Source organism: Panthera leo, chromosome C1, assembly GCF_018350215.1.
Source record: "Panthera leo isolate Ple1 chromosome C1, P.leo_Ple1_pat1.1, whole genome shotgun sequence".
Taxonomy (NCBI): Eukaryota; Metazoa; Chordata; class Mammalia; order Carnivora; family Felidae; genus Panthera; species Panthera leo.
The window spans coordinates 105,061,274-105,086,720 of record NC_056686.1 but is presented as its reverse complement, the minus strand read 5'-3'; the positions used below and the strand labels follow the sequence as shown (position 1 = coordinate 105,086,720).

General features: G+C 41.4%; 1 protein-coding gene across 5 annotated transcripts in view; it reads right to left on the bottom strand.

Moving 5' to 3' along the window:
• The window catches only part of SETDB1 (SET domain bifurcated histone lysine methyltransferase 1), a 34,483-nt gene that overhangs the window by 2,365 nt on the left and 6,671 nt on the right, over nucleotides 1-25,447 (bottom strand). For 2 of the 5 annotated variants that reach the window (XM_042953879.1, XM_042953877.1), the window contains exons 4-17: nucleotides 15,615-15,649; nucleotides 14,612-14,711; nucleotides 13,413-13,538; nucleotides 13,045-13,246; nucleotides 12,482-12,555; nucleotides 11,097-11,287; nucleotides 10,256-10,385; nucleotides 9,435-9,609; nucleotides 9,194-9,352; nucleotides 7,953-8,579; nucleotides 7,391-7,507; nucleotides 2,299-2,468; nucleotides 1,112-1,740; nucleotides 233-261 (exon numbers count right to left, since the gene is read on the bottom strand). In XM_042953879.1, coding sequence (XP_042809813.1) covers nucleotides 233-261; nucleotides 1,112-1,740; nucleotides 2,299-2,468; nucleotides 7,391-7,507; nucleotides 7,953-8,579; nucleotides 9,194-9,352; nucleotides 9,435-9,609; nucleotides 10,256-10,385; nucleotides 11,097-11,287; nucleotides 12,482-12,555; nucleotides 13,045-13,246; nucleotides 13,413-13,538; nucleotides 14,612-14,711; nucleotides 15,615-15,649 — 2,764 coding nt within the window. Of the gene's footprint in view, nucleotides 1-232; nucleotides 262-1,111; nucleotides 1,741-2,298; nucleotides 2,469-4,861; nucleotides 5,034-7,390; nucleotides 7,508-7,952; nucleotides 8,580-9,193; nucleotides 9,353-9,434; nucleotides 9,610-10,255; nucleotides 10,386-11,096; nucleotides 11,288-12,481; nucleotides 12,556-13,044; nucleotides 13,247-13,368; nucleotides 13,539-14,611; nucleotides 14,712-15,614; nucleotides 15,650-25,447 lie in introns of those variants that run through there. The other 3 variants (XM_042953880.1, XM_042953882.1, XM_042953881.1) reach the window with 3 other exon arrangements.

Genomic DNA, 25,447 nt, shown 5'->3' with positions numbered 1-25,447 from the left:
AGGGCCTGATACGGGGCTCAAACCCACAAACCATAAGATCATGACTTGAGCTGAAGTCGGACGCTTACCCGACTGAGCCACCCAGGTGCCCCTTTAAAAAAAAAATTTTTTTTAACATTTATCCATTTTTTTTTAAGAGAGAGAGACTGAACATGAGTGGGAGAGGGCAGGCTTCTTTTACAGGCTTGAGAGAAGACAGATTTGGAAACAGGTCAGAAACAGCAGCACTTACAAGGACATCTTGTTTCGGTCATCGGGGTCCTGGAAAAGAGCAAGTGAAGGGTTAGATGTTTTCATGGCGCTGGGTGACAGGTCCAACAATCAGAGTTCATCTCAAATGACCTCCAAAGACATCGGCCAGTGAGAAGTACACTAAAGAGATTCCTCTGCAGCTCAACAGTAACAACTGTGTTCTCATCAGGACACCCCCTGAGAAGGGTTCTCTAAACCTTCCCAATGACAGACCATAACACACTCAAGGCAAACACCGTGGGCAGATTTTACAAGGACAAGAGTTCACCACCTGTGATATGTTAAGTTTCAACATCATTAAAAATACATCTATAATCAATTCTTGGTTTTTAACTCTAACAAAAAACAGCAATGTTGTAGATAACTTGACATAACACTAAGTTAAAAAAAAATTACTTATAAATCCTTTACTTCGGAATGAACCAGACACTTTCGCTCCCCCGGATTGATTTAAAAAGTAATTTGGTTCTTGGGTGCCTGGGTGGCTCAGTCAGTTGGGCATCCGACTTCAGCTCAGGCCATGATCTCACAGCCCAGTCTCTGGGCTCGAGCCCCGTGTCGGGCTCTGTGCTGACAGCTCAGAGCCTGCTTCAAACTTTCTCCCTCTCTCTCTCTGTCCCTCCCCCATTTGTGCTCTCTCTCAAAAATAAACATTAAAAAATAAAAATAAAAAAATAATAACTTGGTTCTTTAAGCACCAGGAATGTGTTGGGTGCAGGGGGAAGATAATCAGGTTTGCCACAGAAATAAACATCCAATAAATGATCTACACGTGAAGAATCAGTGTGCCATGTCAAGTTGTTCCATTACCAAAGTTCTACAAAAACTCCCGCTCTGAGAGTCTTCTGCCACCACTTACCTCTTTCTTGGCCTGCTTGAGGTCTCCCTCATCCTTGAAGCCTAGCCCTGAGGTGGAGGCCTTCTCAGCCTCCCCTCTGCCTCCCCCAGCCCGGCCTTCCCCACCTTCGTTAGTCTTGAAGGATGAACGGCTATCAGAGTCAGCAAAGCCACCTTCACTGACACTATTGCAGCTCAACCATGAGGCCACCTTATTCTTGGGTGTCTCTTCAGAGGAAGGCGGATTGCAGCCACCCCCAGGGATCGCTGGAGGGACAGGAATATGGGAGGGCCCAAGGTCTGGGGGGCGGGAGTCCTTGGAAGCCGTCTCAGACAGTCCGTTTTCCTTTTGGCCCCGGGTCTGCCTCCGGGTAGCATAGCTGCGCCACACAGAGCTGGTACTGAAGTCCTCATCTTTACAGAAGTTATCATCGGAACTGTCGTCATTGGACTCTTCGGGATCCTCTGTACCGCTGTTGCCATCTTCCTGGTCCTTCAAGTCCACCCCGCTGCTGTCGGACGAACAGGGGGCATCACTCTCATATCCTTCCTTGAAGTTCTCCACACTCTCGATATGGTCCAGATTGGCAAAGTACTCATCACCCATCTCCAGGCCCTCCTTGTCCGCAAAGTCATCTGTCAGGATCTTGCCTGGGAATGAAGAGAATTAAAGGCCTTCTAGGGTTATGAGGATCTTTTAGAGAGTGTAGGGGTCCTTCCCACAATACCTAGCCCAGCAGCACACAGTCAAAAACACCTCCATCATGGGCTCTCCCTTGTCTCTGATGATGCCCTCCTCCTCGGGGTCGTCACGAGAGGCTGGGGAGCTTTACTCTGGTTTCAAATCCTGCCCTCTCTACCATCCCTTTCTGCCTCTTCACTTGGTTTACCAAAAGGGCATCTGCAGCTATGCTGAAAGCCTCTGGGTGGAGGAGGGTGATGTGGGATAAAATGACGTACTGGACTCTGCTCCCACATCCCTCGTCTGAAAAATCCTCTGTCCACTTTCACCCCTTTTCTTGCTTGTCCTTCTGTCCCTCCCTGGTCCACCCCGACAGGCACATCACTTGTCATGTTCTTTACAGAAGAAAATCATGGCCTCCTCTTACTCCCAAGTTCTCGTGTCAAGCATTTTATTCTCATTCACCCTCTGTCTGATTCAATTCCCCGTGGTGTCCTAACCCCAGGGGCAACTCTTTCATCACCAACCTGCATAAATACAGACGAAGGATCCTTTGGCAATGTCATCCAAGCAGCGAATACCCCAGCCCTTGTTCTGCGTCTTGAATAGCTGTAGCCGAACCTGGAGCCCGTGTTGCACCAACCGGTTTGTGCACATGTTTGGGTCACATTTACAACGTTTGTTACACTCATAAACTCTGGGAGGAAGTTACAATAAAATCAGTCATAACGTGATCACTAGAGCATCCACGCAGTCCTGTTAATTGTAACAGAACTGTTACGACTCTTGAGGTATCATCACTTATTAGGTAATGATCTAAGTGAGTGAATTTACTGAACTGTTTATGCTCTTTGATTCATCTGGGAATATAGCCCAAGGAAGTAATTCAGAACAGGGAAAAGTGATTTATACAGGTATTTATGGCACTAGTAACAGTGAATACCAGAATGTCTACTGCCTGGAGAAAAGCCAAGCAAACTGATGTGAATACAGGTTAAGAGCCATTAAAATCAGTAGATAGGCAGGGCACCTGGGTGGCTCAGTCAGTTAAGTGTCCGACTTTGGCTCAGGTCATGATCTCCACAGCTTGTGAGTTTGAGCCCTGCATCAGGCTCTGTGCTGACAGCTCAGAGCCGAGAGCCTGCTTCAGATTCTGTATCTCCCTCTCTCTCTGGCCCTCCCTTGCTCACGCTCGCTCTCTCTCAAAAATAAACATTAAAAAAAAAAAATCAGTAGATAAGCCACATCAATGTGCAGAAATAGATATATAAAATAAAGATACGTGAGGAAAGCAGAAACCAGTATGACAGATCCTGAAAGAGACTAGAGAGAAGGAGTTGGAACAAACGTTCACGGGGCTCTTCTGGTAAAGCTGATTTTCATTCTTTTATTTCATGAACATTTACTAAACACCAAGAGCTGTGCTACATACTGCAAACCTGACAATGGAAAAAAAAATCACAATCTTTCCTCTCAAGGAGCTCATATTCTATCAAGTTTAAGGAAGTGCACAGTTTATTTAAAAAATAAACTACTGAAGTTAGTACCAATTTTTCTGCTCCATCTACTTTGTTCAGTGTTAGGATTTTACTTATTTTCTTGATAAGCAGATTTAAGGGAAACATCTATTTTTGGTAAGATGACACCAGTATAATTACAGAGGTGATGACATTAGTCCTATCCCTTTGGACAAAGATGGTAAGAACAACTTCTGGTCACTGAACATTTACTTTGCGTTTGGCATTATGCTTTACATACTCTATCCTACTCTATCCTCAAAGCAGCCCTGTAAGAGTGTTAAATTTTTAACTTAAAAAATTAACTACAAAGTGGGGCGCCTGGCCAGCTCAGTTGGCAGAGCACACAACTCAATCCCGGGGCTGTGATTTGGAGCCCCACACTGGGTATAGACACCACTTAAAAAAAAAAAAAAACAAAAACTACAAAAGCATAATATACACAGAAGTACCCATGTACTGTTCATGTACATGTTTACAGCTCAATGAATCTTCACAAACTGAACATACCATGTCACTAGCAACTTATCAAGAAACAACTTTGTTAGGTCCCTTAAAACCTCAGTGGGGATGGGGGGGTGTTCATGGTCCTATCCTCTGTTTACACCTAATAAAACAAGATCAGCTAAGAATGGAAAAGTGAGGATTTGGACTTAGGTCTAATCACCACCATAGGAAACTTTCAGAGTAGCTACACTGAATATCATTCAACAAAATTTGAGTGATTACTATGTGCCAGGCCCTGGGTAAGCTGGCTACATGGTGAGCAAGACCGGTCCCCATCCTCATGGAGCTTACGTGCTAAAGGGAAAAAACAGAAAAGCAAGTCAAAACATAAATGAAAGCAGCCCAGCTGGTATAAAGAATACAAACAGGGTGCTCAACGAGAGAATTAAGGGAGTGAAAACGACCTAGTTTTAGAGTGACCAAGAAAGGTCTCTTTTGAGGAGGTGCGATTAAAGCCGAGAGCTCAAGGTTAAAGAAGATAACCATGCAAAGAACAGAGGGCGGATGGCAAGCAGAGGGCACAGCATGTACAAAGGCCCTTGAGGTAGGCTGGCACACACTGGGCAGACTGGATCCAGGAACTAAAGAGTATCAGTGTGGCTGGAACAATTTTGGAGGGAGAGAGATACGAAGGGGCCAGATAGCACAGGGTCTTGTGACCCAAGATTAACAGTTAGAATGAAATCTACAGCACAATGGGAAGCTATTAAAGTTTCAGGCAGGGAAGTGATGTATTATTTGTGGTTATATGAAAATATTTTTATGAAACATTTCAAACAGGAAAAAAGATACAATGAACGTTCATCTACTGCCCAGCATTAGCAAATCTAAACATCACTGGAAGATTCAAATTTTTTGATTATAATTAAAACATACATGATACAGTGATGCAGCTAAAGCTAATTAACTGTCTTTTCCTTTGCTTCATTTGCAATTTGCATTCAGCACAAATTCATCTGACTTCCCTGGTAGCCTCAGTCTCCTGCGAAGATGCTCAGACATACCAGGTTTCCTACCAAACCCATCTTCCCAGAGCTTCCCTCCCAGCTGGGGCTGCCCTGCTCACACTGGCCGCGGTGTCCAGGGCACGGCTGTCAGCCTGGAAGCCCCCTTCACTCCACCGTCTGTGGGATTCCCCCTCAATCCTCTTTTGAGGTAGAGCCTCTCTTTCCTGGATCAGCATGCTTTCTTCTCTCTTGACTTTCCCCCTTATTTTGGCAAACAATTCCAGTAACTTTCTGAGAAAGGGAATAATGGACAATTTTGAGGTATTTCATGTCTAAAAAATGCCTTTAGCTTACTTTCACACTTAAAACTGCTGGCCTGGGATTTAGAACTCTAGGTTAGAAATAATTTCCCCTTAGAATTCTGAAAAGAGTCCTTAATTTCCATCTAGCTCCCTATGTCATTTTGAGAAGGCTGAAGATATGCTGAGTCTTTTATTTTTGTGGTCTACTTCTCTTCTCTAGAAGCTTTTAGGACTTTTTTTGTCTTCAGTGTTCTGTGGACACAATGATTACATTTTATTATCCTGTGTTTTAGTGGGGCTCTGTTTTCATCCTTTATGCTGGGCCGTGACTGGCATTTTCCATTTGGAAACATTTCCCATTTTCCACTATGTGAAAATTTCTGAATTACTTTATTGATGTTTTTCTTCTCCTGTTAATTATGTATCCTGAACACAGGTTTATTAGTTTCCATGTTCACATATAACCATTTTACCAAGTTTTACCCCACTCTTTCATTGTCTTCCTCTTTCCTTTACATGCTGGCTTCACCTCCTCTGCTCAGTCTTTAGTTAGAGGGCCCAGGGCTTATCTCTTCTGTTATCAATATTCTCTCTGGGTGAACTCATCCAGGCTTTATGTACCACCCCTGTGCTCAGGATTCCTAATTCTTCTTTTTTTTAATGTTTATTTGTTTTTGAGAGACAGACACACACAAAGTGTGAGTGGGGGAGGGGCAGAGGGCAATAGAGGGAGACACAGAATCCCAGAGATCCAAAGCAGGCTCCAGGCTCCGAGCGGTCAGCACAGAGCCCGACTCGGGGCTCGAACTCACAAATGGTGAGATCATGACCTGACCGAAGTTGGACACTTAACAGACTGAGCCACCCAGGTGCCCGATTCCTAATTCTTTATGTCCAGCCCTTATGCTTCTCTCCAGAAACCTCACTGTCTTTCTGACATTTCTCCTTGGATTGCCTAGGAGGCACCGCAAACACAACACGGCCAAAAGATGAGTTTCAACCAGATTACCACTCCCCTAGCCTTCTATCTTAATAAAAAGCACCAACACCCACTTTGCTGCCCCACTATAAAGTTTAGAGTACTTGTCCTGGATTCTGCTGCTTCCCTCCCAGTCCAGTCAATCTATCAAGTTCTGGAGCTCTATCTCCAAATGCATCCCGAATCTACCCTCTTTTTTTAAAAAAATGTTTGTTTCTTTATTTCGAGGGGGGAGAAGAGGAGTAGAGAGAGAGGGAGAGCAAGAATCCCAAGCAGGCTCTGCACTGTCAGATCAGAGACCAACGTGGGGTCGAACCCACAAACCATGAGCTCATGACCTAAACTGAAATCAAGAGTCAGATGCTTAACTGAGTCACACAGGCCTCGATCAAATCTACCCTCTTTCGTCTCCACTGCCACGTGTACTCTAGTAAAGCCCCAGCAACCACTGCTTCTCACCTGTATTCCCATAATTATCTCCTAAGTGGACTTCCTAATTTTACTTTTGCTGTCCTAAGCCCTAGTCTCTATACAGTAGCCATAGTAACTTTCAAAAGGCAGATGGAATCAGGGCGCCTTGGTGGCTCAGTCAGTTAAGCATCCAACTGCTGATATCAGCTCGGGTGATGATCTTGCTGTTGTGAGATCAAGCCCCTCACTGGGCTCTATGCACTGGGTGTGGAGCCTGCTTGGGATTCTCTCTCTGCCCCTCCTGTTCTCTCGCTCTCAAAATAAAATTTAAAACAAAACATTAAAAAAAAAAGGCAGATGGCATCATTTGCCTGCTTAAAATTCTCAAACAACTTCCTAGTGCACCATGAATTTGGTTCTAATTTTTTTTTTTTTTAATATTTATTCATTTTTGAGAGTGAGAGGGACAGACCATGAGCAGGGGAGGGGCAGAGAAAGAGGGAGACACAGAATCTGAAGCCGGCTCCAGGCTCTGGGCTGTCAGCACAGGGCCCAACGCGGGGCTCGAACTCACGGACTGTGAGATCATGACCTGAGCTGAAGTCGGACGCTTAACCGACTGAGTCACCCAGGTGCCCCGGTTCTAATTTTTATTCTGATATACAAAAGTCCTATATAATCAGGTCTCTGCTTACTTCTCTCTGAACAGATCTCACTTCCCAGAGTAACTGCAGTCTGTTAGGATATACACACACTATGAAGTTAAGATCATCTTTAACTGCAATTGCTAGATTCTATTCAATCTTATGTCTTCATTTCAAGGAAAGTCTGAGGAAGAAACGTGTTGGAAATTCAGTAAATAAGGTTTAACTGATAAAATACCTGGTTTCGGTTACTCTATTTTTGGTTCCAATGTTTAGAAATGTCTCTGAAGTGCTTTGCTTTCCCCTACTTACCCTGTGGGCAGACACTCTTCTAGTCTCTTGTACTGGTAGCCAGAATTAGGGTTGATCTGGCCGCCTGGGGTACAGGCTGTGGCCTGGATAGTTAGCTGGTGACAGGCACACTTGGACCTGAGTAAGACAGAAGGGGACAATGGCTAGAGCTGTGAGGCTTCCTTTAGAGGTAGGAAGTACTACAGAAGCGCAGGGAGGTGGTAGTGAAGTTTCCTTTTCTTCTGTCATACATGTAAATGAATAAGGAAAAGACAGGAAAACACAGCAGAGTGAGAATAAGACAGAATGAAACCAATGGCAATTGAAAGCACGATGGGAGGGACACAAAGGAAAAAGGAGAATCAGAGAAAGAAACAAACACAGGACACAGGTACCCAGGGTCATGCAGTGGGGGCCAAGTTAGACTCCAGCCTTCCCGGCAGGAGATCCAGCTAAGGGAGGAAGTAAAGGGGGGGGGGGGGGGGGGGGAAGGAATGCAGATATAAGACAAAGGAAGAGATGGAGAGAAAAGGCAAGGATAATGAAGTTGGGGACAGGGCCAGCAATTACCCTCCCAACTCACTTGTCACGGCACCCATCCTTGCAGTCACAGCCGACCAGAAATTCTGGGCCTGTGTTAATGAAAACACCCTTGCCCGGGATTCGTTCCTTACTGTAGGCCACCTGGGGTGGGGGGGTTGTGTCAATCTCATTGACACAGGATAGGGGGACATCTTCCTTCCCATAGGTGATGTCCAGAATGTAGTAAAAAGGTTTATAGGGCTGAAACTTGCGGTCCACAAGAACATATGGATCCAAACAGAACATCTCCAGGAAGAGGAAGTCACAGCCAGTCTCAAAAAGATAGCGTTCAATCTCCTGCATTGTCCGAAGGCAGAGGCCACAGGGTGTCTTATAGATCACATGAAAGCCCATCTTGCGGTTAACTCGGCGACGGGCTGTCATCCGCCGGAAGTCATAGAGCAGCGGGACCAGCAGTGGGTTCTTGCCCCGGTACTGTGCACTTCTCATAGGTCTAACTCGAGACAGACACGTATAGCTGCACACATGAGGTAAATAGAAGAGCTTCTCCATGGGGGCACGGTAGGAGGGCTCCGCTGGGGCCCGTTCTAACATGCCATGGAAGGCTGGGGGCACGGGAGGTGCTGGGGGCGCTGCTGGGGCAGAGGCTGTTGGGCCTAAAGGTGATCTGCAAATGACACGCAAGAGATCAGGTAAGACAGCAACAGGACCTCCCTGCTGCGTACGGACCCCTGAAGCTGGCTAACCCACTTGTCTCCCAAACAGCTGTGCTCTTGAAGCTGTCAGGTTTCCCATCGCTTCACCAAACCTGGACAATGAAGGGCCCCGGTTACTCCTCACTGACTGAGAATATCTCTACCTCAACAGTGTACCTTTTTTCCTAACACGTTTTTGGCCTGTGAATTATGGAAGTAGAGTCTAGTCTTCTACCAATGCTTTTTCCCCTTTTGTGTGTCCTACAGATATCTTTACTAATTCCTGTGATTCAAAGAAAGAGGCAATAGTGATCCCTTTCTATTGTACCAATGATGATGCCACATTCAGTGACAAGTTTTAACAAATGACTTTCTAGTGATTCCTTATTTCTTGGCACTTAGTTCCTAATTCAATTATTTTACATTCTGTTTCTTGGAAACTTTCCAGGTTAAAGCTGTCCTTTCAAGTTCAAACTCCTCACCATTATAACCTTAACTAAGCACCTTGGAGCCAAATAACGTCTCCATACAGTGACCATCTAGTCCACACTGCCACCTCCCCACAGAGAGCCTGGGAGTTTCTCACCTATATGTCTGGTTGCTCCCAGGTTTCCCAGCAGGAACATTTTCACTGAGTGCAGGAGATGTAGGGGAGGAATGACCAGAGCCCACAGATCCTGGTCGGAAGGATGTGCTCTTTTTGGCTACCTGCTTCCGAGATTGGGCAAGCTGACTTTCCAAGCTGCTAGGAGATCAGACATCATACAGTAAAGGATATGGAAATGCAATATGGAAGAAACTAGCAAATAAGAAAAAATATCACTCACTCATTGTCACCTGCCTGCGGGGACACAGGGGGAGCAGGGGGGGCAGGGGGAGCGGGTGGGGCAGGGGGAGCAGGAGGGGCTGTAGGCTGTGGGGGCTCCGTTGGCTTGAACTGGGTCCCAGTACTGGTCAGATCCTGGGTGTACTGGACCACAGGGCCTTTGCTCCTCACAGCACCTATATAGGAAAAAGGATATTGACCACTGAAGATGACAGCTGCGTCATATATATTCATGCATACATGTTCTCAGTTTACATAATGTGAAAAAGTAGCAACATTCTGAGTGTTAAGACCCTTGGTTCTCATGATTTACACCAAAGAGTGAAAATACTGGCACAGGCTGGCTTTGACTCAAATAATACTTTATCTTCCTGCCCCAAATGATTTACGTTAGTAATTATGTTACACTTTAGTGAAAACTTATAAAAACATATTCTTTGATCAACTCATGTTATCAGGAAAACTCAACCAGAAAGTATGCCAGGAACATGTGAAAACAAAAGCGCTTTTGGCTTTAAAAAAAGTCCATGGATAACATACAAAGCAGTTATCCTCGTGTGGACAACAGGGGCAACTACTACCACCTCTACCCCTAACCTAAGCCAGTCGTTTCAGATCTGTATGGGGTCGTTTAGAAAGAATCAGAGCCACGGCGTGTGGGGGCAGCACCACAAACCCAGTGCCACAACTGGAAACTCAGGGCACAGGTCCCGTTTCCAGGGAGTCACTAGTGTCATGCTGGTAAACAAAGAGCAGCTTTTGTGTGTAATCTCCTTTGCTTTTGTCCATTTCTTTCCTCCCCCAGGGTACTTCAGGACATACCCATATTTGGACGTGTCCTGAGCGGTCCCCCTTGCTTCTTCTCTAGTGCGGAGGCTGAGGAGGTCTTCATGCTGAACATGGGCTCTAGCCGTGTGGAGCCTCGATAGATCCATTCGCATCTTTTGTCATCCTAGGGGATCGGGAGGAGTGAAGGATAGAGGGAAACGGGTTAAAGGCTAGAATCTATCCTGCCATCTGTGGAGAATACGCCTCCATGTGCCTCCTTGAAGGAAATCTCTCTGATGAGTCCCCAATTCCCTACCTAGTCAATAAACTTATGTTCCAGGCTCCATGACAGCCATCATACACTCCTTAGGAAATTACGGGAGAGACAGGTGTTTATATTGACTCTACAAAGCGTGACAAGGATCGTAAGGCCTTAGGAACAAAAAGGACTGTAATTCTAAGAAAAGTATGAGAGGGGGAAACAGGACATGTACAGAAGATCCAAGAGTTAACCTGGGCCTTGAAAGGTCATCAACCCCTAATTCCTTGATGCCTCCTTTTTGTCTATTCTACTAAAACCCTGACCCTGAACAAGTCGAACTGCCTGCTGTGTGCTTACGTACAATAGGAGTATCCTTAGGAAGAAAAAAAAAAACAAAAAAACAAACCAACATGCAGATTAGCATCATAATTAAATTCAGGGAATTTATCTTCAATAACCATCACAGAAAAATACAAAAGGACGAAGCAAAATCTGACCCGAAATGGTGAGAACAGGGAGGAGGACAAGAAAGAAGAAAGTTATGGAGGACGACAAAATCATCCTCATTACTGCCTCTTATGCTCTCCCATGCCACCCTGACCCTTCCTCCAAACCACGGGGGAACAACAGTACCAGGAAGAGGATCCTGACTAGGCTGCCGTCCACCTCCTCGACCCGGGACTTCCACCATGTGCCTTCCCACTCAGTCTTGATAAGCTGGCCACTCTTGAGTAGCACCATAGGGCGGTTGGGGTAGGCTGTGATGTACTCCTCTATGAAGTCTCGGCAGGAGATGTCTTCTATGTCCTCCCATGTCTTTTTCACTGTCCCAAAGAAGAATGAAGGCTCAGAGAGGGCAGGTAAGACGGGTCTTTTTTTTTTTTTTTTAAAGTAATCTTTACACCCAGTGAGTCAGCCAGGTGTCCCAAGGCATGTTTTGATAGGAAAAAATGAATGGTTGGCCAGGAGATGTTGGGTATTTTTCAAGTTGGGAGGGAGAGAAAAAATAAATGAAGAAAACATAACCTTAAGGAAGCAAAACCAAGACTACCTGAAAGTCCTGAACCTAATGTGTAAGTGCACACACAGATCAGGTAAATACTAAGCAGGCAATATGCAAATAGAGATGAGTCACTCATTTCATAAAAATGGATGTTTGGTTTAGGAAAATTCAAGTGGAGGGGCGCCTGGGTGGCTCAGTTGGTTAAGCATCCGATTCTTGGTTTTGGCTCAGGTCAGGGTCTCACGGTTCGTGAGTCTGATCCCCTGCATCGGACTCTGTGCGGACAGTGTTGAAACTGCTTGGAACTCTCTCTCTCCCTCTCTCTCTGCCCCTTCCCCACTCTCTCTCTCTCAAAATAAATAAAAACTTAAAAAAAAAAAAGGAAAATTCAAGTGGAAATTCTTGCTAACTTTATATAAGTCTAGAGATAAATCAAAAAAAAGCTCAGGCGGCATCATGAAATTGATAAAAAAAAAAATATTCGTCCTTCCTTCTCATTCTATCAGGCTACTTCTATGGACCCTGAATGCATTTACTGCCATGTTATGCGGAAACACAGCAGTGTTAGTTGACTCTTCTGTAATTAAAAATAACTGCTTTGTAACAGTCTATTCCCAAGCCAGAGACACGAGTGTAGAGGACAGCATGAAGCTTCCATCTAACACAGCTTCTACAGAAAGCAGATTTATACAGATATATACAAATGTTAGATGAAGCATGAGACTAGGAAAGAAGTAACACTTATTCCATTTAGAAATGAAACGAAAACATGCTACAATACAAGCATCCACTGAAAGTCCGTCATGATCTCTTAGTGTGCCACTATTTGGCTATAAAGGCCCCAGCAGCACTAGAGATGGACAAATAGAACTGATCTCCCAAAGGATATTAATCAAACTTACACTCTTTGAGACAGAAGCACCAAAAATATCAGGGCTTTTCAACTGATTATCTTAAGAAATACAAGGTAGAGATGGAAATGGATGGAACTCAGAAAAAAGGGAGGGACACTCACGTGGCCGGCAAATGGGATACAGTTCAGATTGTGTGACATAGGAAGCGTACCCATCATCAAAGAAAATGAGAAACCTGTAAGGAAGGTGATGGTAGAAAGATCAGGGGTTCTGATATTTTTTAGCACGACCTACAGAAATCATAGTTTCCACTCTTGATCACAAATAGGACACACTCTTGTGAAGATGTTCCAGTCTACTACTTTCTTCCTATTACCGTTCCTTCCAAGGGTTAGGAAGCCTCTCAATCTAACCAACTTATCTCCACTTTTCCAACAGTTATTTATTCTTGTTCCACTACCAGGTTCGTATTCTGCTAAAACCATTTAGTCTTCCCTTCCTTCCTATTATCCTAACAATCTTGATGCCTCTCTTAGTTTTCCTCCAAGTTTTCTCCTTGAGAAAAAAAAGAAAAAAAGAAGGATCACCCACATGACTGCTGTGGCACAGAAAGAGCAAGGGTTTCTGGCCACTGGGGACTGAACACAAAAGCTAATTGTGAGATCTATGATCGAATAGTCACTCTACTGGACTTCACTCTCTTTACAATCCTCTGTCCAGGTACCTGAGCTTGTTTTTGACGTTTGGTGTCTCAGCTACAATGCCAGCATAGAGCCAGACCTGATTCCCATCCTTGTACTTGGCCACCACTCGACTGCCCACAAACAGCTTGTCAGCAGGAGGGTGGTAATCATAGGCAATATGGTTCCCTGACAGTAGACTCTTCCCTTTGTTGTCAAATTTCACCTTGTACTTCTTTCCTGGTCCTGAGTAAAAAGAAAAGATACACAAAAAAATTTTAAAAACCATTGGTTTCCATGTAAATAGGACTACTACATGGGAGACAAAAGGCAAGGCTGGGGGAAAAGAAATGATCGGCAATGGAGACCTGCAGGTTGCCTTTCATTAGCTCTTCTTCTAGCTTGAACATACCGACCGTCTGGATGGCAATAAGGGTGCCTTTGTGCCATGTCTTAGTTCTCTTCTTGCCCAGGATGCGCATGCTGACTATTAGGTCACCATCTTTGCTCAGTTCTCCAGACATCTGACTCAAGGTTCCTACAGAATAGAGCAAAGTTGTTCTAAAGAGATATGGCATAGACTGGGAACGTGAATGGAAAAGTAAAGAGGGTATAATATAGTAACCATGGAAAATGGGGTAATCAATGATCCTTATCACTTCTGGGGCTCTCTCAGGCAGACACAAAAAACTATACATGATTCAACTATTTATGCCAATAGGAAAAACTTGCAAAAATTGAAATTCACATTAACAAGAACATCTCACATCAAGTGTCTCTAGCTCTTTATTAACAATATTAATTATACTCATTAAATGCTAAGTAGCATTTACAAAACATTTTTCTGCAGGGGATCTAATAACAGCCCCATTCAATAAAGCTTTCTTCAGACCTCTTTACAAGAGTTTGAGTTGCTTTTTTTTTTTTTTAAGTTTTTATTTATTTTTGAGAGAGAGACAGAGAGACAGAGTGTGAGCGGGGGAGGGGCAGAGAGAGAGAGGGAGAAACAGAATCCGAAGCAGGCTCCAGGCTCTGAGCTGTCAGCACAGAGCCCGATGCAGGGCTTTAACTTATGAACTGCGAGATCATGACCTGAGCTGAAGTCGGACGCTTAACTGAATGAGCCACCCAGGCACCCCTGAGTTACTCTCTTCTAATCTCTATCTAGAAGTAGTCCTGACCACAGAGCTAAAATGGTATTTGGATAATACGCACATCGGAAAATCAGCAGACAAAAGACTTAAGCAGACAAGGAAAACCTTTGGTGTCTAAAGAACCCAACAGAGGGGCGCCAGGGAGGCTCAGCTGGTTGAGCGTCCAAGTGTTGATTTCAGCTCAGGTCATGATCCCAAGGTCCTGGGATCAAGCCCCACATCAGGCTCTGTGCTGAGCATGGATCCCGCTTAACATTCTCTCTCTCTCTGCCCACCCATGCCCCTTTCCCCAGCTTGCACACTCTAAAATAAATAAAATGAAAAAAGAAAAAAATATTTTAAAGAACCCAAAAGAGGTGAAGGAGGATTCTGAGATGCTAAACCAAAGCCAGTTATCCATGAAATCTCTGTAGGAATTCACTCCCCCACCTATACCGGGGAACCTCCTGACCCTAACCTTTATGTAGATCTTGGGAGCTGCTCTTTTTGTTGACAGCATCCATGAACTTCTGGACATCTTGAGCTGACTTTCTTAAGGCAGCCATAGCCTCACGGAGCTGTAAGAAAGATGATGAGGGAAACAAGTTTTAAAATAGCATGGGTTAAAGGCACTTGGGTGGCTCAGTTGGTAAAGCATCGGACTCCTGATTTTGGCTTAGGACATGATCTCGCAGTTCCTGAGATGGAGCTCTGTCTCTCTCTTCTGTCTCTGCCCCTCCCCCACCCGTGTGTGTGTGTGTGTGTGTGTGTGTGTGTGTGTGTGCGCGCGCGCGCGCGCCCTCTCTCCCCTTTTCTCTCAAAATAAAATATCTTTTTAATTAAAAAAATAGCATGGCTTAGACTTGAGAATAAGAACTTGTCTTTCAAAAAAATAAAATGAGCTATATTTGGAAGGTCATGGTTACTTTATCAGGCGAAACTGCCCTTTCTTATAAATCTGGTTCAGAGATCAGCTTCAGGGAGCCTTCCTTGGTTAATCTCACCTAGCTGGTCGCCACCAAATTCTACATTCATATAGCACTTGTGCATGCATTTCTAAGTAACCTCTTTTGCATCCTTAGAACATCTACTAAAGGACTGGAACCCACAGGACTGATTACAGAGTGGATGATTATGTTGATGGCTGAAGCGACTGGTCAGGCCAGAAGTTTCTCACATTTTCTTTTTTTTTTAATTTAAAAAAAAAAAATTTTTTTTTTTTTAACATTTTATTTATTTTTGAGACAGAGAGAGACAGAGCATGAACAGGGGAGGGGCAGAGAGAGAGGGAGACACAGAATCGGAAGCAGGCTCCAGGCTCTGAGCCATCAGCCCAGAGCCCGACACGCGGCTCGAACTCACGGACCGCGAGATCGTGACCTGAGCCGAAGTCGGATGCTTAACCGACTGAGCCACCCAGGCGCCCCTCTCACATTTTCATATTCTTACCTCTCACCTTTACCTTCCCCATCCCAACTCACCTTCTGGTCTTTGGGTGTTCTGCTCCCAGCATCACCTATGGATGAGAAAAACTCAAATGAGCATAAAAGACAACATAAGAATTTCCAAGAAATCAACAAACTGAGCTACTTAAAAACATTATCACAGAAGCATTACTAATAACACGTGACAACTAAATATATAAACATATACATTAAGAGTACTAAATGGTCAAGAAAGATACACAGCAAATAGGTGACAGTGCTTACCTGGGGATAAAGTACTGGGATAGGTGGTAGTTTACAGGATTTTGGTTTTTCACTGCATTATTTTTCTTTTTTAAAGTAGGCTCCATGCTCAATGTGGGGCTTGAACTCATGACCATGAGATCAAGAGTTGCACACTCTACTGAATGAGCCAACCAGGTGCCATTATATTTAAATTTTTATAACAACAATTTGCTTATGGATTATCTGAATGATCTGACAAATGAGATGTGGTCAATGAATGAAGCAAAAGTATGTTTATTCTTGAGTAGTGCTGTCCAATAGAACTTTCCGCTGTGATAATGTTCTATATTGTACTGTTAAATCTGCTAACATTTGGCTACTAAGCACATTAAATGTAGCTAGTCCAACAGAGAAAGTAAATTCTGTATTTTATTTAAAATTTTTAAAAATTCAGATATAATTCACATACCATAAATGTTTAATTCAGTGGTTTTTAGTATATTCACAAAGTTGTTGTACAACTATCGCTACCACCTAATTCCAGAAAATTTTCATCACCCTGGAACAAAACCAACTAATGAGTATAAGGTTTCTTTCTGGGGTGATGAAAACACCCATTAGCAGTAATTCCCCATTCAACCTTCCCGCTAACTGCCAGTAACCACTAATCTACTTTCTGTCTCTATGGATTTGTCTATTCTGGACATTTCATATAAGCGAAATCATATATGTGGCTCATCACATGAAATTCCTTTTTATGGCTGAATAATATTCCATTATATGAATATGCCATATTTTGTTTATCCATTCACCAATTGATGGACATTTGGGTTGTCTCCACTTTTTAGCTATTATTAACAATGCTGATTTGAACATTTCTATAGCCATTTTTCTATGGGCACAAGTTATCGTTTCTCTTGGGTATACGGCTAGGAGTGGAACTGCAGGGCCATACAGTAATTCCATGTTTAACCTTTTGAGGAACTGAAAGACTTCCAAAGTGGCTGTACCATTTTTTAATCCCACAAGCAATATAGAGGATTCCAGTTTCTCCACATCAACACTTGTTACTGTCTTTTTGATTACAGCCATCTTAATTAGTATAAAATGGTTCTGACTTGCATTTCCTTAATGATTAATGACATCAAGCATCTTTCCATATATTTATTGGTCATTTATGAATCTTATTTGAAGAAATAACTATTCAAATGTCTTGCCCATTTTTTAACTGGGTTGCCTTTTTTCATTCTTGAGTTAACAGGTTTTTTTTAAGTTTATTTATTTTTTAAGTTTATTTTTTAAAGTTTATTTATTTTAAGCTTATTTATTTTATTATTGAAGAGAGAGAGAGAGAGAGAGAGAGAGAGAGAGAGAGAGAATGAATCCCAAGCAGGCTCTGTGCTGTCAGCCCAGAGCCCAATGAAGGCTGGATCCCACAAACTTGATGTCCAAATCAAGAGTTGGACACTTAACTAACTGGGCACCCTAACGGTTCTTGGTATATTCTGGAAAATACCAGACCCTTCACATTTCGCATAATTTAAACAGTCACATGTGTATAGTGGCTACTGTATTGGACAGTGCCGATTTAGAGATTTATAACATCTGTTTAAATGGAAAGCAGGGGTGCCTAGGTGGCTCAGTTGTTTAAGTGTCTGACCCCAGACTTCAGCTCAGGTCATGATCCATGATCTCGCAGTTCACAGGTTCGAGCCCCATGGGCTCTGGGCTGACAGTGTGGAGTCGGCTTGGGATTCTCTCTCTTGCCTCTTTCTGCCAGCCTTCCCCCTCCATGCTCCCACGCAGGCATGCGCTCTCTCTCAAAATGAATAAACTTAAAATAAATAGATAAAAATGGAAAGCAATGGTGGTAATCATTTCACAATATACACCTATATCAAATCACTGTTTTACACCTTAAACTAATACAATGTTATATATCAATTATATTTAAATAAAACTAGGAGAAAAAGGCAGCAAAAAAAGAAAAAACTAAAATTAAAAATAGAAAGCAACGTAAATGTTCTAAGAACAATGTCCACTTAACAAAATAAATAAACTGTAACATCTCCAGATGAGGTTCATAATGAATCTTCAGTAACAGGAGACTGCTAAAGATACATTAAGTTTTAAAAGTTGGAACACATAGTCATTTGTTGGATATGAACTCAACCTCGGAGAGAATACAGACATCCCTGTGCATTCCTCAAAGAGCTGTGAACATAGTATATGATTAAGGATCTGTTATCTTACACCTCTCACAACTGTAAAATGCTTCAAAACACATCCTACATTTCTTTCTTTCAGGAAGGACAGTTCTTAATCTTGTAGGGCCTTTGTATTTAAGTGCCCCTTAAAAGTAAAAGTATTCATGTGGTAAAAAAATTCAAACATTATTAAAAGGACACACAGTAAAAATACACTTCCCTCATACTCCTGCTTCTAGTACCTCTCCCCAGAAACAACCAATATTATCAGTTTCTGTTGCAGCCAAAGATAAATGTAAATATGTACTCTTTCCCCTATTCTTTTACTCACTTTCAACATGCAGTTTTTATGTTGCTTTTTATCCTTATACCTCAAATATCTAGGAAAGTATTTCCTCTTAGTACCTATAAATCTGATTCTTTTTATCCCCATTTTTTTTATTGTGGTAAAATACACATAACATAAAATATACACCACCTTAACCATTTTTAAGTGTACAGTTCAGTAGTTTAAGCACATTCATACTGATGTGCAACCATCAATTTTGCTGAAAAATATTAAGGACTAAATAAATTATTTTTATGTAGAACAACTAAATAGCATGACATTATCAGCTATTCCTAAATTGATCTTTTAATAATGTCAATAGTTTTTGTTTTGGTTTTTGTGTTTTTTTGTCAGGGAGGGAGGGAGTGGAGAATATGACACGCTGACTCTCAAATACATATATAAGCACAAAAGATAAAAAGAACCAAGACAAACATGAAGAACAACAAAGTAAGGTGACTGGAGTTAACAGATATAGAAACTAATAAAGTCCAGTTATACATAATACAGAACTGAGATAAGAAAAAATGACAGACCTGGGAATGCAAGCTGGTGTAGCCACTGTGGAAAACAGTATGGAGGTTCCTCAAAAAAACTAAAAATAGAACTACCCTACCACCCAGCAATTGAACTACTAGGCATTTATCCATGGGATACAGGTGTGCTGTTTCGAAGGGACACATGCACCCCCATATTTATAGCAGCACTATTAACAACAGCCAAAGTATGGAAAGAGCCCAAATGTCCATCGATGGATGAATGGATAAAGAAATGTCTTATACACACACACACACACACACACACACACACACACACAGATAGATACACACACACACAATGGTGTATTACTCGGCAATCAAAAAGGATCTTGCCATTTGCAACTATGTGGATGGAACTGGAGAGTGTTATGCTAAGGGAAATTAGAGAAAGACAAAAATCATATGACTTCACTCATATGAGGACTTTAAGAGATCAAACAGATTAACATAAGGGAAGGGAAATAAAAAGAATATAAAAACAGGGAGGGGGACAAAACATAAGAGACTCCTAAATATGGAAAGCAAACAGAGGGTTATTGGAGGGGGTGTGGGAGGGGGGATGGGCTAAATAGGTAAGGGGCACTAAGGAATCTACTCCTGAAATCACTGTTGCACTATATGCTAACTAGTTTGGATGTTAATTTTTTTTTTTTTAACGTTTTTTATTTATTTTTGAGACAGAGAGAGACAGAGCATGAACGGGGGAGGGGCAGAGAGAGAGGGAGACACAGAATCGGAAGCAGGCTCCAGGCTCTGAGCCATCGGCCCAGAGCCCGACGTGGGGCTCGAACTCACGGACCGCGAGATCGTGACCTGAGCCGAAGTCGGACGTTTAACCGACTGAGCCACCCAGGCGCCCCTTGGATGTTAATTTTATAAAATTAAAAATAAAGTAAAAAATACAATAAAATAAAAAAAAGAAAAAAATGACAGACCAATGAAAAAGAACAGAAAATCCAGAAACAAATCAATACATATGGAAATTATTTTTTAATGTTTATTTATTTGAGGGTGGGGGAGGCAAAGAGAGAGGCAGAGAATCCCAAGCAGACCCCACACTGTTAGCGCAGAGCCCGACACGGGGCTTGAACTCACGAACCATGAGATCATGACCTGAGACAAAGCCAAGAGTCGGAGGCTTAACCAACCGAGCCACCCAGGCGCCCCTGAAAATAATTTATGATAGAGCAGACAATGCAAAATCAGTAAGGAGGGATTCATTTCAGTAGTGGTGCTGAAACATTGATAACCATATGGAAAAAAATTTGATTTTGACCTCAAATACTACACAAAAAATAAATTCCAGTTGAATTAAAGACTTAAATGTGACAGGTGAAACTATGAAGCTTTCAAAGGCAACATAAATGACCTTTATAATAAAGCTTCAGGGCAGAAAGATGTAAAACACAATGACCATGAAAAAAAATCCTAGAGTATAACACCTGTTTATCAACAAATAACATAACAAATAAAGATAAACTGTAAGCTGGGAGTGATATTTGCAACACGCAACTGCATAGGATTAGTAACGGCAATGATCACTGAGTGAGCAAACAAACAAGAGACATGAACAGACATTTCAAAGAAAAACTACAGATGACTCACAAACACATGAAAAGATTCTCAAGTTCATCAGTAGGGAAATAAAATTTAAAAATCACAATACCAAGTGTTGTCAAGTATGTGTAGCACAGGACACTCTCATCCACTGGTAGTTACAAATCTAAATTGGTACAACCAATTTGGAAAGCTGTTTGGCCATTGCTTATCCAGTAATGTTAAAATTTCCATATCCTAAGAACTAGCAACTCCTTAGAGTATATATATATATATATATATATATATATATATATATATACCCTAAAAATTTAGTAAGACTGCCAAAATTTAGAAAGATTCTTGCATATGTGGATTAGGAATCATGTATAAGAATATTTAGAGCATTATTTGAATTGAAAACAAATGAAATGCAACTGACAGGAGAATAGATATATTGTGTCATATTCACAAGATGGAATACTATGCTGTAGTAGTTACTGAATTAAACATCACACATCATCAAGATGTTAAAGAAATGACTGAAGAATGTATGTATACACTATGTATGATTCCACTTCTACAGTTAAAAAAAGGCAAAACTATGGCGCTTCTGATAATAGTGATATGAAAATAGTGATATAGATGACTCCCCTATGCAGAAAACAAGTATAAAACTGGAAAAAAAAGTTACAAACAATCATTTCAGGGCACTGGAAATTGACCAAAGGCAAAGAATTAATTCAAAGTGTTTGTTCTGAAAAATTGCTTGAATTCTGGTAAGAAAGAGAAGTCTGTGGTCTGCTTGCCTGGGGCGGCTCCCATCCCCACTCCACTCCTTGTTTGGTGAGTGCAAACTACGGCTTTACCATTGAGGCGCTAGCCATGGCAATGAGCAGCTTTGCTAGTCTGAGCTTGCAGCTCTTGTTTAGGGTGAGCAGCAAACCAGTCAGAAACTTAACAAGGAGATCCTGAAAATGAGAGAGCCATAGACAGGCGTAGATAAATTCTCTATGCATTCTTGAGTGACTGCTAAACTATGCAAATGCAGACAAGACCCAGGAGTCCATGGAAACTTGAGAACTAAATGCAACTCTGAATGTATTCTCTATACCTCCGTAAAACTCACTGGCTAAACTATGCAAAAAAAAAGGGGGGGAGCAATTGTTAAGAGCCAAGTTAATATATATAAAGTTATATACACACACATATACACACACACACACACACACACACACACACACACACACATAAATACATATATAAGAACCTGTGGGTGACTGCTAAACTAGGCACATACAGAAAAGATGCAGGAAACCCAATGGAGACTTGAGAATACATGCAACTCTGAATGCATTCTTTATATTTCTACAAAACTCACTGGCTAAACTATGTAAAAAAAAGGGGCAAAGGTTAGGAGCCAAGCTAATATATGTAGTTCAAATTTAAAAACCAAGCAGGGACATCAGCTGTACACTACAAAGAAGACAGAGTTGGCATCATAAGAAAAAAAACTTGAAAGTATCCAGCTTTCAACAACAAAAATAATGAAACATTCAAAGAAATAGGAAAGTACGCCCTATACTCAGGAAACAAAACTCTAGCAACGGAAACTGACTTGCCATACGGGCCTAGGTATTGGATTTATAAATATGCTCAAAGAGCTCATGGAAATTACATTCAAAGATTTAAAGGAAAATATGCTAATACTTAATAAACAAAAGACTTGACTATAAAAAGAAGCAAATGGAAATTCCAGGGTTGAAATTACAAAAACTGAAACGAAATACAGTAAAACCTTGGTTTTTGAGCATAATTCATTCCAGAAACATCCTTATAATCCAAAGCACTTGTATATCAAAGCAAATTTCCCCATAAGAAATAATGAAAACTCAGATGATTAATTCCACAACCCCAAAAATTCATATAAAAATTATTACAATACTATAATACATAATAATAAAGAAAATACAAAATACAAAGAAAAATAAATTAACCTGCACTTACCTTTGAAAACCTTTGTGGCTGGTGTGAGGAAGACAAGAGAGAGGAGGGTTATTGTGTAGGACGATTTTCACTGTCACTAACGGAATCACTGCTATTGGCTCAATGGAATCTTTTTCTTTTTGTGCAACTTTAACAAGGAACCTATCCAATGCCTCCTTTTGAGAATTTCACAGAAATGTGAGATTGCATTGATGATGACCCACAATCCCTCAGAGAGAGAGCTGAGTTGTGATCATGTGACTGACGTTCAGTGTTATGAACTACTTGTATTCCAAGACACTACCTGCTTATCAAGTTAAAATTTATTAGAAATTTTTGCTCGTCTTGCAGAACACTCACAGAACAGACTAGTCACAATCCAAGGTTTTACTGCATTCACTAGGGGGGGGCTAAAAAAAGCAAATTTAAAATGGCAGAAGAACAAGTAAACTAATAGATACCTATATAGAGAAATTGCCCCATCCAAAGCACAAAGAGAAGAAGGTTGAAGAAAAATGAACAGTGCCTCAAAGACTTATAAGACAATGTGAAGCATTCTACTATATGCATAATGATGAGCTCAGAAGGCCAGGGGAGAAAGGGCTAGAAAAAAATATATGAAGAAATAATGACCGAAACACTTCTAAATTTGATGAAAAATGTGAATCTACAGATCCAAGTTCCATGAATCTCAAATACGACAAATACGGAGAGAATTATACCTAGACACAACCTACTGAAACTACTAAAATCAAAAGAGAAAATCTTAAAAGCTGTTAAACAAAAATGACTCACATCCAGGGTACAACACATTCATCTAACTTCCTATCAGAAATAACTTGAGGCCAGAAGGCACTGGAATGGCATATTCGAAATGCCAAAAGAAAATAGTGAACCAAGAATGCTATATCTCAGATAAATGAAATGACTTTTAGCAGGACCACAAGAAATATGCTTTAAATATTTATTTTGTGAGAGAGAGAGAGAGAGAAGGGCAGAGAGAGAGGGAGAGAGAGAATGCCAAGCAGGCTCTGTGTGGTTGGTACAGGGCCTGACGCGAGGCTCGATCTCACAAATAACCTGAGCCAAAATCAAGAGTTGGACACTTAATCACTTAAGAGTTGGGACACTTAACACCTGAGCCACCCAGGTGCCTCAGAATTACAAGAAATATTAAAGGAAATCTTTCTGGCTGGAAAAGGATGACACTAGATCCTAACTCAGATCCACAGGAAGAAATGAAGAGGAATAGAAATGTAAACATCTGGGTGAATATGTATTTTTCTCTTTTCTTCCCGTAACATCTTTAAAAATAAGATTACTCCTGGCAATAACTGTAACACAAAATTGTTGGCTTTAAACATATGTAGATGCAATATATTTGACAACAGTATCACACAAGAAGAGAGTGAAAATGGAGCTATCCTGGTGCAAAGCTGCTATATTTTACCAGAATTAGGTCAGTATTAACTTGTAGTATAATGACCAGATAAATGTGCAAGCACTTTTCTTAAAAGCCAAAAAAAATCAGAGAAATTAAAATGACCTACTGAAATATTTGTTCGACACAAACAAAGCAGTAAAGAACAGACAAATATAAAAGACATGGGACATAGGGGGAGAAAATGCAAAACGGCCGATAAAAAATCCACCCATATGGATTCAATCAACTGTGAATGCACTCAATACTAATTAAAAAGGCAGAAACTGTGAGAATGGATTAAAAAAAGACAAGATCTGGGGCACCTGGGTGGCTCAGTTGGTTAAGTGTCTGACTTCAGTTCAGGTCATGATCTCATGGTTTTTGAGTTCGAGCCCCACATCAGGCTCTGTGCTAACAGCTCAGAGCCTAGAGCCTGCTTCAGATTCTGTGTCTCACTCTCTCTCTGTCCCTTCTTCACTTGTGCTCTGTCTCTCTCTCAAAAATACACATACATTAAAAAAAATTAAAAAAAAAAAAGAGATCTAACTATATATATATATTGTATGCAAGAAATACACTAAATTCAAGACAAAGATTTTAAGTAAAAATACAGAAAACGACACAATATACAAACAGTAATCATAACAGAAATGGAAATTCCACATTAATATCTGACAAAATAGACTTTAAGACAAGGAATATCACTTGAGACACAAAGAGATACCTTATAATAATAAAAAAAGTAACTATAAACATATACATAACAGAGTCCCAAAATATAGGAAGCAAAAACTGAAAGAATTGAAATGACAAACAAGTCAACAATTTTAGTTCAAGATTTCAAAACTCCTTTCCAAGTAATTGTTAAAATAACCAGACAGAAAATCAATAAGGACACAGAAGACTTGAACAGCACTATTGGCCAACTTAACCTAAACAACATTTATAAAATATTCCAATCAACAGCAGCAGAATACAAATTGTTTGCAAGCACACATGGATCATTCTCCAGGACAGATAATATACTAGGCCATTAAAAAACATTTTGGGGCGCCTGGGTGGCTCAGTCGGTTAAGTGGCCGACTTCGGCTCCGGTCATGATCTCACAATCTGTGAGTTCGAGCCCCGCGTCGGGCTCTGTGCTGACAGCTCAGAGCCTGAAGCCTGTTTCAGATTCTGTGTTTCCCTCTCTCTGACCCTCCCCCGTTCATGCTCTGTCTCTATCTCAAAAAGAAATAAACGTTAAAAAAAAAAAAAATTAAAAAAATATTTAAATACATTTAAAAGGATTAAAATAATACAAAGCAGGTTTTCTGACCAAAATTATATTAAATAAAAAAGTCACAACAGAAAGAAATCTGGGAAATTCCTAAATACTTGGGATAAACCATTGGTCAAAGAAAAATCACACAGGAAATTAAAATTATAAGTTAAAGGGAAACGGAAAACATGGGGTGCGTGGGTGGCTCAGTTGGTTGTGTCTGACTCTTGATTTCAGCTCAGATCACGATTCTAGGGTCATGGGATCAAGCCCTGTGTCAGGCTCTGTGCTAAGCATGGAACCTGCTTGGGATTCTCTCTCTCTCTCCCTCTCTTTCTGCCCCTTTCCCACGCTCACGTTCTCT